This window comes from Apis mellifera, linkage group LG8, assembly GCF_003254395.2.
Source record: "Apis mellifera strain DH4 linkage group LG8, Amel_HAv3.1, whole genome shotgun sequence".
In the NCBI taxonomy this organism is placed as follows: Eukaryota; Metazoa; Arthropoda; class Insecta; order Hymenoptera; family Apidae; genus Apis; species Apis mellifera.
In genome coordinates this window covers 3,541,025-3,553,685 of record NC_037645.1, presented here as the reverse complement: position 1 = coordinate 3,553,685, position 12,661 = coordinate 3,541,025, and the positions used below count along the sequence as shown (strand labels likewise).

The window sequence follows — 12,661 nt, the reverse complement described above, 5'->3', positions numbered from 1 at the left end:
GTCATATATTGATATATAGTTCCTGTCTTGCGATAACCTTATGGCGACTTATTCTCACTTTTAATTTCATCAGGCGTGACATCATTGCGATAAAATCAGACATTAAAAATACGTTGGCTTCTTCTACTGACAATGAACAAGGAACGTAGAATTACGTCATTCAGAGTTGTAGTAAACGTGCGTAGCGGTAATCCGTAACAATAGTAGACGATGGCCTTGATGATAGTCATGTTATTTATGCGTCTTCAAGTTCAATTAGTTTTTAATTTTTAAACTTTCAAAATCTATAAGCTATTTTGAATATTCCAATTTTTTATAATTTTTTTAACATTTATAATCATTTTCATACAAAATCATTATCTATTAATATCTTTATAATATTAAATCTTTGAAATTAATGAATATAAAATGAATATATTATGAATTGACTAATTAAGAATTTAGATGGATTGTCAGTAAGGAACTATTCATTTTAATTATCCCCTCATATTTATCAGGCAGTACAATCTGATTATTATTTATTTTTTCTTATGAAATTCTATTTTTTAATAGCAAAAAATTGGATAATTTAAAAATTAAATATTTAATTCATTAAATTTTTAGTTAATTCAATCAATTTTGAAAAATATTTTTTAATACATTATATATTTTTAATAGATTAACATATTAATGTATTAAAAAATAATTAATGATACAATTAATAATATTTTTTTTTGGAATGAATCTATAAATGTTCTTAATATTTCAATCAATTTCAACTCAATTTTTTAAGTTGTTATTTTTCTCCATATTTTTTCTCTCATTTTCTTTTGTTTTTTTTTTTTTTACTTTTGTTTTAAGTTTTTTTATAGGAGAAAGTACGAAACCGTGCATAAAATGAGCACCGCTGACTGCTAACAGCATCTACACTCCATGAATGGAACGGCTTCCACGAATAGTACAGCCCACTCAAAAATGTGAGTAGCCGACATACAGAAATAAGCAGTAACATGACGTAGATATGAAAAACGTTAATTAAGATTTCTTTCACGTTAAGACTTTTCTTGCTACTCTTTCTACCGCTTACTATCGCTTATTTATTATTAAAATAAAAATATTGTGTCGTAATAGTTATCTTCAAATTTCCTAACATGATTGTGGATTAAAATTATCAATGAAATTTTTACTATTTCTATACTTTTTTAAAAGAAAAAATGATATTCAAACTTTGATTATTCATTTCAAGCCGTTACTATGAAGGTTGGAATGCAATTTATAATGATTGCATTGTATTGTGACTATACAAAATAAAAGTTGCTTGACCTCACGTTCCTTTCTAATTTACACATACTTGTTTGAAAATTTATGTCTGTATGTATATTTAAATTATAATTAACTTAACACAACTATAAATATAATATACTTATAAGTAACAATTATTAAATTTAAAGTATCAATCTGCGAACATTTTTTTTATATTTATAAAGAAATAAAATAAAAATGAAAAATATTACTAGTAGAATATCACCAATATATCATCAAATTCAAATAAATAACTATAAAAATCCTCCGAATAAAATCTACCATAAAAATAATTGCAAGTGAAAATAATTATAACCTCTCGGGGATTAAACAGGTTAGGAATTCAACCATTAATAAAATATCAATATGATACAAGAAACATTATCTATGATCATCTTATGTATTTAGAATAGAATAGAAACAATGAAAATAAGAAAAAAGAACTAATAAAATATAACTTTCTGTATATAATACCTTAAGGATTACACTAAAAAAATATTATATAGCCAAAGCAATATTCAAGAGCACAGACCACAAAATGTCAGTAGCTTAAATCTTGGTAAGCCATGAAGAGTCAAGTCCAACAGAAATGGATTGAAATGGAAAAATGTATATACACACGTAACAGATTTTAAACACCGCGGTCCCAGTAATGTATTCATAAAGGCATCTCTGCCGTTCCACAAAAGGAACGTGGGATAGTGGTATGTCTTTAAGGTTATTCTTCCTCTTCTTCCATTTCTTCATTTTCTTTTTCCTTTTTTCCTTTTTCTTTTGCGTAAAGATTCTTGTTTGCCCGTTTTACGCGCTCGACTGACCCAAGTCATGTACCCATGACCTTGCGTTTAGCTGAATAACCTTTATACACGTACGAAGCCGAATTGAATCCAGTTCCACGAAGCAAGACGGGACCTTCTCGTCTCTTCTGTGCGTTCGCTTTCATCGTTTGGTCAAATGTCCGCATTATATTCACGGATATTAAATTCACGTTAGAGAGAAGAAACTCGGAGAAACATCCGGGGAGGTCTTGTTGCCAATTTTAATTCGTCTCATGTGAAACGAATTTCATTAGCAAATTTTACAATGATTAGTTACTGCGATAATGACGAACACTGATAATTACAAAAATTTAACTATTATATATAATAGATAGTAATGTAATTATATTTTTTCAATTTTTTTATTATTAATTGGATTCATTTTGTCTTTCTACATAAATAAATATCATTAAATTTATTAATAAAACAAATAATTAATAAAACTTTAATATTGTAAGGTTCATTTTTTTATATCTTTCAATATTATAAATTTAATAATTTACAATTACTGAATAGATTGAAAATTATAAAAAAAATGAACCATAATTAATTTTATAACAAAGATGTATATTTAAGATGAACAATAAAAAAAGATTTTGCATCGTAATTTCGTAATTTGATCATTTCGAATATTGAAATATCGAAAAATATGAATTCCCGCCATTTTCTCATTTTCTCATTTCAGACATGAAATAATAAATATTAATATGTAAAAATTACGATAATTATAATGAAAAACTTGAATCTTTTATTAATTTTCTAGTTTTCATTATAACAATTCCCTTTTTTTATTATCTAATAATATATATAATTATCAATTATTTAAAATAAGAACTTTTTAATTTTACTTACCGAACAGGATCATTCTGCTGTTGTAATTTGAATTACATGTATATTTTCATTTTTAAAATAAATAAAAATTACGAATAAGGATTCTTTAAAAATTCACTAATTTTAACACAATTTAATAAAGATCTTACGATAAACGATTATATTTTAATATTTTATATATATATTTTTCCTAAATATCTATATTTAACTTTTTCCTAATATATCTTTAAACACTAATAACACTTCTAAAAACTTCTAAAATCACAATGGCGGAATTAACGAATAATTGTGAATTTTATTTATTTTATATTTGGAAAGAATTGAATATCATGTATACCAATATTAAAATATTAAAAATATATAGATGAAACTTTAATGTTGGTGGCAACACTGATCGAGTATTCTACGCTCTATGTCAGTTGCTATCTTGTCAACATACTTAACCTAAAGTGTACTTAACCTGTACATTTCTTATATTTATTTATAAATAACACTTTTCGTGATTAATTTTATTATATTAAGTTAAAAACATGTCGGAACGTAAAGTTTTAAATGTAAGTAAAATTTTACACAATTGATTATAAATTACATTAAATAGAAAAATGTTTAAATTGATTATATATATTAACATATATTAATTTAATATATTATAATATATATTTTTATATTTCAGAAATATTATCCACCGGATTTCGATCCGTCAAAAATTCCTCGTATGAAATTAGCCCGCAATAGACAATATACGGTACGTTTAATGGCTCCTTTTAATATGAGATGCAAAACTTGTGGAGAATATATTTATAAAGGAAAAAAATTTAATGCCCGTAAAGAAGATGTTGAAGGTGATGATTATTTAGGAATACGAATTTACAGATTTTATATAAAATGTACTCGGTGCCTTCAAGAAATAAGTTTCAAAACAGATCCTAAGAATACAGATTATGAGATTGAAGCAGGTGCCACTAGGAATTTTATGGCTCTCAAATTAGCTGAAGAACAAGCACAAAGAGAAGAAGATGAAGAAAAAGAAGAAGAGGCTACTAATCCAATGAAACTTTTAGAAAAAAGAACATTACAATCAAAACAGGAATTAGAATTGTTAGAATCTTTAGAAGAATTAAAAGATTTGAATCGTAGACAGCAAACTATTGATTATGATCAAATGTTAGAACAATTTGATACAGAAACAGCTAAACAAAGAACCGAAAAAGAACAAGAAGAATATGATGAAGAATGTGTTAAAGCAATATTTGGTAAAAAAATTGTTGTAGAAGAAGAAATTGTAGAATTAGATGAAAATGAAACTAATGAACCACCAAAAAAAATAATGAAAAAAAATAAAAATAAAAATGAGAACAATATATCTACGATAGAACAAGAAAAAGTAAGTATTTTATTTCTTTATTTTCAATTCCGTTTAGAATGAAGTATTAAACTATGAGCATTTATGAAAATTATAAAACATTTTCCTATTTTTTCCTTGAAGACTAAGGAGAATCAAAGGATAAAACCATCTGAAGCATCATTATGGTCTGAAAGTATATCATCTTCATCAAATAGAAAAAACTTGTTAGGTATAGTGAAGAGAAAAACAACAACAAACTTAGTTAAAGTAAATATGAATTCTTCAGTTACTAATACAGATAAGAAAGAAATTCAAACTGTGACAAGCAAAGAGACAGGTATTTCTATAGAAGAACACAAAACATCTGAAAACACACATAATTCAACAAACAATAGCAACAATGGGCTTTCTTTACTGGGAACATATTCTGGTAGCAGTGATAATGATAGTAATTAATATTGTGTTCAATATTGTATATATAATTTAATTTTATAACATTTATTATAAAATAAAGTATGCATACAAAACATACAAGGATATAAATAAGCCTCATCGGATATAATGGTGTAAATCAATATATCAATAATTTTTTAACTTTTTTAACAAATTCAAAATATAAAATTACCACTCAATTTACACTTTTTTTTAAAACATTGCTAACAATTTGCGATTCGATTATTGTATTGAATATTGAATTAACAATATCTTGCGAAGACGTAGAATACCGCTTACCAAAGGCTTAATAACACAAAATAATCTCTTTGTTTGTGATCGAAATTCATGGAGACATTTACCGCGTCGGTGATTAGAAAGTTCCTTACAGGATGCCGAAGCCCTTACCCCTAAAACAGAAAAACCAAATCAGAAAAACAAAAAGAAATGAATAAATTAAAAATCGGTCTGTTTCAAAGGCTAGGCACTCTGTAAGGAACTTGGTATCAACGATATTACATTGAAAACTCGGTAGCAGGGAGTACCTAGCCTATTAAATCAGACCATATTAATACAATATTTAAATTTATTTACAATGTATATCACTAATTGTTCTTACAAATGATATATGAATTTTTATTATTGAAGTTTTAATCTATGGTCAATTATATTAATAATGATTGTAAATAATGTGTATAATCAGTAACAGACTTATGGTAATATTTCTAGAAAATTTAATTGAATCATATCTCATGTATTATTTGCGACACGTGTTTATTGTATTACTGAGAAAATTAAAATTTAATAATGATCATTCATTCCTATGTAGATAATATAAATCCTTTAAAAATAATAACAAGATATAAGGTATGTTGTATATTAACAATGACTTCACTAGAAGAAACTATATACAGTGTTTATAAAGCGACACTATAAGGCATGGTCTTATGTGCGAGTGGCGATCGAACACGGTAATGTTGGTGATATTCTCTCTGATAAGGATTTAGCGACTCCCTGCTACTATCTTCCATATTGAATTCTCTGTATGGATTGTGCACCCCGTAAGTATACCTTCTATTTCTATCTGTCACAGGTAAGTCGTAAAAATAATTATTGTTTTGTGAATCCTGATTATTCAATGCATCCTGGGTTATTTCCACACTAGACATGTTTGTTAACCAATTAGACAAAGATTCGTTAGTATTGTCAGTGGAATCATTTTTATTTGACCATTCATCTTTGTCTTTCTCTACAGATGTTTCTTGGCGGCAACGTTCACAAATATAAGGTTGCTCCTCATCAGAGGATGTCTGTCGCTGTATATAGTCTCTGTAATCATGTAAGTGTCGATGATCAGTTTGTGGAACGCTCTTATGAGATAAAAATTCTACCCTGTTAGCACCTGAATCGTGCTGATTTTCATGTGGGAAAGACTGTAATTTGAAGGAATCTTGTGAATAAATTTGATCAGAATCACTAAGATAATTTTGCGATAATTTATCTGGTTCACTATCCTCCTGAAATTTTAAAGAAGATAATGATTGTTCCCTAACGTACCGCTGTTCCTTATTCCTTTGTAGGGCTAGCTCAAGTTGAGCAATACGATTTTCTAAACGCGTGCGTTGAGCTTGGGCTCGATCTTGATGATCCTCCATTAACTTCACCATCTTCTCTAAACGCATGATTTGCAATTGCTTATTCTCTAAAGTTGTATATAACTCTTGGATTGCTTCAGTCTTGGCAGCTATCTGTTTGTGGATCTGGACGATTAGAAATATTTTCTAATACTTTGAAAAGTTCTATCAATTAAGATGATAATTATATTTTTTCATATATATATATATTTATTATCTAGCGGTGAATTAGTCGAATTAATTGTTAAAAGCTAAGGAGAGAAAAATCTAAATTTTTCAATTTTTTTAGAATTTAATTATTAAAATTTTGATTGTAAAAAATAATTTGATACTAGCTTTTTCTTAATATTTTTTTTTTAATTATTCAACAAAAAAAAATATTTAAATAAATATTTAATTATATTTAATTTTTTTTTTGTTAATCTGAGTTTCAATTTCACTCTTAATTATTAATAAAAATTAAATAATTTAAATAAAAAAATATAAAGGAATATCCCGAATTACCTGTTCGAGATATTCATTGTTTTCATCGCTATTCGACAACTCTCCGTTTTCTTGTTGTACTTTTCCTTTCAAAATATCAAGCAACTCATCTCTGACTTTAAGGAACTTGCTCTGTTCACGCATCACACGATCGCGTTGTTCCAATTCTAATTGCTTTTGAGTGAGCGCAGTTTCTAACTCTTCCTTTTGTCGAATTATTTCTGCTAAATTATTGCGAAGATCAGAGACCTGTTGTTGAAGCTCAATCGCGTGAGCGCTCAACCCAGCTTTTCCACCCTCCATGGACTGAGAATGCAGCCGCTCTTGAATTTCCATCAATTGTCTTTCTAACATCCCATTTTTTTCTTGGCTATATTATCGAATTAAAAAGAAAAAAAGTAAGTTATTTGAAATGTTTTTTTATATTGCATTTAAATGCAAGAATATTCCAATATATGAAAAGAAAATTTGTTTATATTGAAAAATGTTATAATAATTTTAAATTTAAACAAAAATTGTTTTTTTTTAGAGGTATTATTTTGAAAAAAATTGCGCAATTCACCAATCCAATATCATGTTACACTAACAATAGAGTAACTTACGCATTTTTTGCAACCTTTTTCAGTCCTGTGTACTGCATCATCAGCTTTTGTAATTCGTTGGATTTGAACACCAATTCGGCAGCCAACTTTTCCCTCGAGTCTTCATCTTCCTCGCGACACTAGGTCACAAAAACAAAAAAAAAATAATAATTATAAATTATTATCACTCCATCAATTGAAGATAAAAGAGTATCTAACAAACGAAGAAATAAATTGAGCAGTTTTTAGGACTTATACGAGGACATGTCCCGAAAGTAGTGCAAACTAACGGCCGCTTGATGCATCACTGCAATGATCTCCTCTTTCTCCTGTTGCAGCTGCAATTTTGTTTGTCTCTCAGCTTCTAGTTCGTTCCTGGTTTGCTGCAATTCGTTGAACAAGCGTACTTCGTTCTCTGTATGATTACCTTCTATAATAAGTAAAATGAAACGTTAATTAAATTTTTATTTTAGCAAAAAGATATCTATTAATAACTTATTAAGTGTTGATATCATTAACTTTTTTTTCAATTATTTCTTAATATTATAATTTTTATTTTTTATACCTGTGATAGTAATATCTTTGTTTTTCTCTGCAAGCTCACATAGTTGTTTGCTCTTCTCTTCGAGATTTCTATACCTTTCATCTAATTCAACGAATGCATCTTCTACTTGCTGCCTATATTTTCATAAAAAAATTTTTAATATTAAAATATGTAACATTGTAAATATTTATGCAATATTTTAAATAATATCCATTATTTGTGGATTCTTCATTTAATGAAAACAAAGAATTTAAAAATTCTCTCATACCTTTTCTCTTTTTCAACGCCAAGATCAGCAGTGATCGCTTTCAATCTCTCAGACATCTCCTTGATGGTACTCATCGACTCGTTTTCCTTACTGTTCATTTTCTCTTTCAGTTCCACTAATCTAAATCAAGTCAAAAACAAAAATCTTATTCTATGATATTCTATTCAAGTATAAAAAGACAATTATCAAATGTTTGAAGAAAAGAAACCTTGCTTCAAAACTGTCCCTCTGTTTTTCCACCTTGGAAACCAGATCTTCACTGTTTTTCATCGTCTTTTGCATATCCTTTAATCTAGCATCTATTGCCATATCCTTCTGCTTCATCTGGCCTTCTAAACTCTTTATATTGCATTGAAGTTGTTGTATCTTATCCTTATCCGCAGCCATACTTGTTTCCAAATCTCTGATTTTCGTACGCGCCTTCTGCAAATGTGTCTCAGTTTGTCGAAGACGATCCTTCCCTTGATTATTCTTGTCTTTTTCCGCTTGAAGCTCCTCCATTGCCGCATTCAAATGTATCTGCAACTCTTTCTGAGCTTCTATCGTGTTTAATTCCTTTTAAAGAAACACAAATTAAAATAGTTAAATTGGATTGTTTTTGAAATTAAAGTAAAATTGCGCAACTACTTTTTAAATTTACATTTTTTTTCAATTATTTCCATATTATTATCTTAATTCTAGTTAATCGTTTATAACATATTTAAATATATATTATAATTATATCATATGAACTCAAAATGCAAATGTTATAATAAATACAAATATCACAATAAATATTGACAGATATTCTTTTTATACAAATTTGAATGATTTCACAATAGTACGCCTATACCTTTAACTTCGTTCTGGAATGCTCATATTCGTCGATCATACTCTGCACGTTGTTCCTGAGCTCTGCGATCGATTTCTCCTCCAACTCTTGAATCTCGTTTAAACGTGACCTAATATTATCGTAATCTCTCTGGTGTACCTCCAATTGTATTGTCACTTCTTCGGGATTCGCCTCTGTATTCTCGCTGGCTTCGATCAGATGAGAGGTGATGAAACTGGTGAAATTCGACTGTTTATCCAATAACTCTTTACAAATGTTCCTCAATCTCTGCGGGATCTCACGCAGCCGATCTTCCAAGCATTCTAACAGCTCGTTTCCAGCAGAAAGTTTTTCTATGTGGGTTTCCACTGATTCATTACAAATCTGTTCTGGCGGAAAGGCGGCCTTAGGAGGTCCAATCTCGAGCTTTAGAACTTCCGGTTTTCCTGGATCTCTTGCTCCAGTGGTGAGTAGCTTCTCGCGTAGTTGAGACAACTCGGTGTAGAGTTCTTGCGCTGCTTTCTGATGGAATTTACATTCGTTTGGTGATCTTTTGATTAATTACATTAACGATGAATTATTTCATAATGTAATAAAATAGCAAAAGAACACTCTTGAAGATCCTTGACTTTAATTATCTTTCAAATTATTAAGAATCTAATAGTAGATATATATATTATTTTTTTGAAGTTATTCAAAAATTGAGTTATCACCTGCTTATCCGTCAATTCCTTCTTCAACAATAAATAACGTTTCTTCTTCATCGCGTATTGATTTTCAGGCCTAAGCGTAGATCCGGCAGGCAGATTAGTCGTAGGCCTCTTGTGCATAGTTGGACTAATTGATGATTTTCCTGGACGTCGAACGGTATTGGTCTGCGATTTATTATTAATAGAAGCATCTTCCGTGGTATTGCTCGTGGTCTCTCCCTGAAATAGATACCTTCCTTTTTATTAATTTTAATCGTTTCGATTTTTTTTATGTATTAAAATTAATGAAATTTTGTATAATTTCTTTTTTTGATTAATAAATTTTACATTAAATTAATTGTAATAATCTTTGATTATCAAATTAATGGAGAAATCTTTTTCAGCAAAGTATATGTAACACATGATACAAACATGAACTGAGTTGCGTCCTGAATGGCTGTTCAGATTTTTAAGTTTTTGACTCGCGGAAGCACCCTTGATCCCTGCACCTGACATCGCACTTTTTTCTATAACGTTGATAGTATCTTCGTTTTCTAGATTTTCAAACAAATATTTCACATTTTTATTTGTTCTATTACATACATTGGTTACAAATTAATATAGATTTTTTTTTTCTTTTTATAAAAAAATATCTTTACGATTTTAAATTTCATCAATAATATAAATATTTGCGTTTCTATTTCATATTTTGCCCACGATATTGGAAAGCGATAAAGGTATTTCATACTTATAAAAAAGTATCGAATGTGTGTACGTTTATGTTCAATAAATAATTTAAAAAGTCTAAAAAAATTAAAATATTTCCAAAATGCAACGATTCATTAATTTTAATGTGATACCAAATGTAGCCAGATACACAAATGAAATAATTAAAAGATGTCACTGTTGATCAGAGTGAATGGACAAGTTTATGTTTCTCTATTGTTATTTAATTATACACATTATTATTTCCATTATCAAAATATTATATATATTATATTAAAATATAACTATTAATATTTGAATGAAATCATTAATGATTAATCAAGAATTGGTTTAATAATTACAACCAGTCAATCTTAATTGCATATCCTAATAATTATAACTTAGTAAATTCAATCGTTTCCAAACTCTATAAACACACAATTAAATTGATTAATATATAATCTTATCATATATCAATTAAAATAATAATTTGATTCAATAATCACTTAAATATATATATATATAATTACCGCTCATTACTTTAAAATCAACATTCCATATTCCCATAAAACTCGAATTTCCATTTCTTTTTTCATGCCCAAATTTCTCAATATAATTTCCAAACCTCAAAACTCTCTCTTTCTCTCTCTCTCTTTCTCTTTTTCTTTCTCTCTTTCTCCCTTTCTCTCTTTCTCAAACCTCTTCCAATTCTTGTCAACCTTTCTCTTTTTCGACCAAAGGAATAAAAATTACAAGAAATATTACAAGAGAATAATCATAATCCATAAATAAAATTAGGATAAAAATAAAATTGTGTAAAAGGAATCGCACCTGATGGTTGGTGCGATGTCGTTAATTGATTCATTATCGTGGTCGATGGCTCGTCGTCGCGGTTATACAGTGAACTGGATCCAGATTTCGACGTCTGCGACACGTGGAGAAATTTGCGGCGTTCCCGGAGAAGTGGTCGGGTTTCGATTTCATGTTCCTACCGGTCGAAAGGCAGCGAGTTCGCACGACCGTCCACTCGTTCAAGACAGTCGACGACTTCGCGACATTGAACGATGCCACCGTTTTTGTCGCCTTTGGCAAAAAAGAAAAAAAAAATAATTGATTTTGAACGAGACTTGCGGAAAAAAGAATTTTGAATTTCTTTTCTTCTAGACCATCGTTCGACGTGATTACATAGGGTACGTTAGTAGATGGTTCGGGTTATAATGTACAAAGCTTGAGAATTTCGTTGGAGATACGCAACACGATGATTTTAACCGATATTTTGAAACGTCAAAAAGTGGAGAGAGGAATGACGAGCGAGTTAGTGGCAGGCAATTGTCGGCAAAATCGTTCGATACTTTGTTAGTTTCGCGGAGTATTGAATATATGTATAACGCTCTTATGAAATTTTGCAAATTATTGATATATATAATATTTGACTATATAATAGTGATCAGTTAAGTGAACTTTTACAAATTTCGTAAATTATCGATAATCCGTCAATTTAATAATATTTAGTTGTTCTGGATTGCATTTACGTAAAATACAACAACAGATTAAAATATTTATATTTACCTGTAGCCATACGTAATAAATCAACATGTAGAATTATCTGAAATATTCCTCCTTTTTAGTACGATTTACTAAATTTATTATAATCGATTAAATAATGTTGGATAAAATGGAAAGAAAAAGTTGAAGAGATGATTCAGAATATTTCTGAAAGAACTTTTTTAAAGAATTGTATATTAGCCTTCATCCAGTTAATCTATTTCGTTCGTTTCGTTGTGAGAAGTTCGTATAAGTTTTTTATTTGATAATTATCGTGGCCTATTTTTTGTTATAGTGACAACCATAAGAGAAAAACATGATAAGTTCATTTTTGTTGATTTTCTGATCTCGATGTTACTTAATAGCTGAAAAAAAATTTTATGAAAGTATTATAAATTGAATGTAAAACAATATAACCTATAAAAAAATTTGAGGTATACAATTTGCTTCAAAAATAAAACATATAAGAACAAGTATTTATGTCACATATTTTAAAAAATATATTAAAATATTATATATTAAAAATATTTGTGAATTATATTTCGAAATAGAAAACTTAATTTTTTTTATTATTATATGAGAAACATCGGTGATTAATTTTAATTGTTATAAATGTACGAGAATAATAAATGATAATTTATACTTCACTAATGGTTGAATTCATTTATTATTTACACATATCAGCTAAAAATTT

General features: G+C 28.4%; 2 protein-coding genes across 3 annotated transcripts; one reads left to right on the top strand and one right to left on the bottom strand.

The window, feature by feature from the left end:
- The first annotated feature begins 3,324 nt into the window (after positions 1–3,324).
- On the top strand, positions 3,325–5,516 carry LOC413184 (YJU2 splicing factor homolog). The gene is made up of 3 exons (XM_396635.6): positions 3,325–3,484; positions 3,604–4,314; positions 4,417–5,516. The coding sequence occupies exons 1-3, from the start codon at positions 3,461–3,463 to the stop codon at positions 4,729–4,731; spliced, it is 1,050 nt and encodes a 349-aa protein (XP_396635.2). The 5' UTR covers positions 3,325–3,460; the 3' UTR covers positions 4,732–5,516.
- Positions 4,753–12,391, bottom strand: LOC100576096 (myosin heavy chain, non-muscle). 2 transcript variants are annotated; one of them, XM_026442179.1, is made up of 13 exons: positions 11,992–12,391; positions 11,254–11,505; positions 10,150–10,271; positions 9,742–9,957; positions 9,050–9,550; positions 8,426–8,772; positions 8,218–8,337; positions 7,971–8,083; positions 7,696–7,835; positions 7,427–7,545; positions 6,846–7,194; positions 6,265–6,467; positions 4,753–6,036 (listed from the first exon to the last, which is right to left on the bottom strand). In XM_026442179.1, exons 2-13 carry the CDS (start codon positions 11,285–11,287, stop codon positions 5,625–5,627), a joined length of 2,676 nt encoding a protein of 891 aa, XP_026297964.1. In that variant the 5' UTR covers positions 11,288–11,505; positions 11,992–12,391; the 3' UTR covers positions 4,753–5,624. The 2 variants fall into 2 exon arrangements, with proteins under 2 accessions (XP_026297964.1, XP_026297965.1); XM_026442180.1 differs by having other exon boundaries at positions 4,915–5,117; positions 11,992–12,389.
- Positions 12,392–12,661: the final 270 nt, after the last annotated feature.

What these genes read in the sequence shown, in the direction of transcription:
- LOC100576096 (XM_026442179.1), bottom strand. Translation starts at nt 11,287, where the DNA reads ATGAATCAATTAACGACATCGCACCAACCATCAG. An exon ending in AGGAATTGACGGATAAGCAG is followed by an intron (nt 9,551 to 9,741) that starts GTGATAACTCAA and finishes AAATTCCATCAG; the next exon opens with AAAGCAGCGCAAGAACTCTA. An exon ending in GGCGTTGAAAAAGAGAAAAG is followed by an intron (nt 8,084 to 8,217) that starts GTATGAGAGAAT and finishes ATGAAAATATAG; the next exon opens with GCAGCAAGTAGAAGATGCAT.
- LOC413184 (XM_396635.6), top strand. Translation starts at nt 3,461, where the DNA reads ATGTCGGAACGTAAAGTTTTAAAT. An exon ending in CGGAACGTAAAGTTTTAAAT is followed by an intron (nt 3,485 to 3,603) that starts GTAAGTAAAATT and finishes TTTATATTTCAG; the next exon opens with AAATATTATCCACCGGATTT. An exon ending in CTACGATAGAACAAGAAAAA is followed by an intron (nt 4,315 to 4,416) that starts GTAAGTATTTTA and finishes TTTTCCTTGAAG; the next exon opens with ACTAAGGAGAATCAAAGGAT.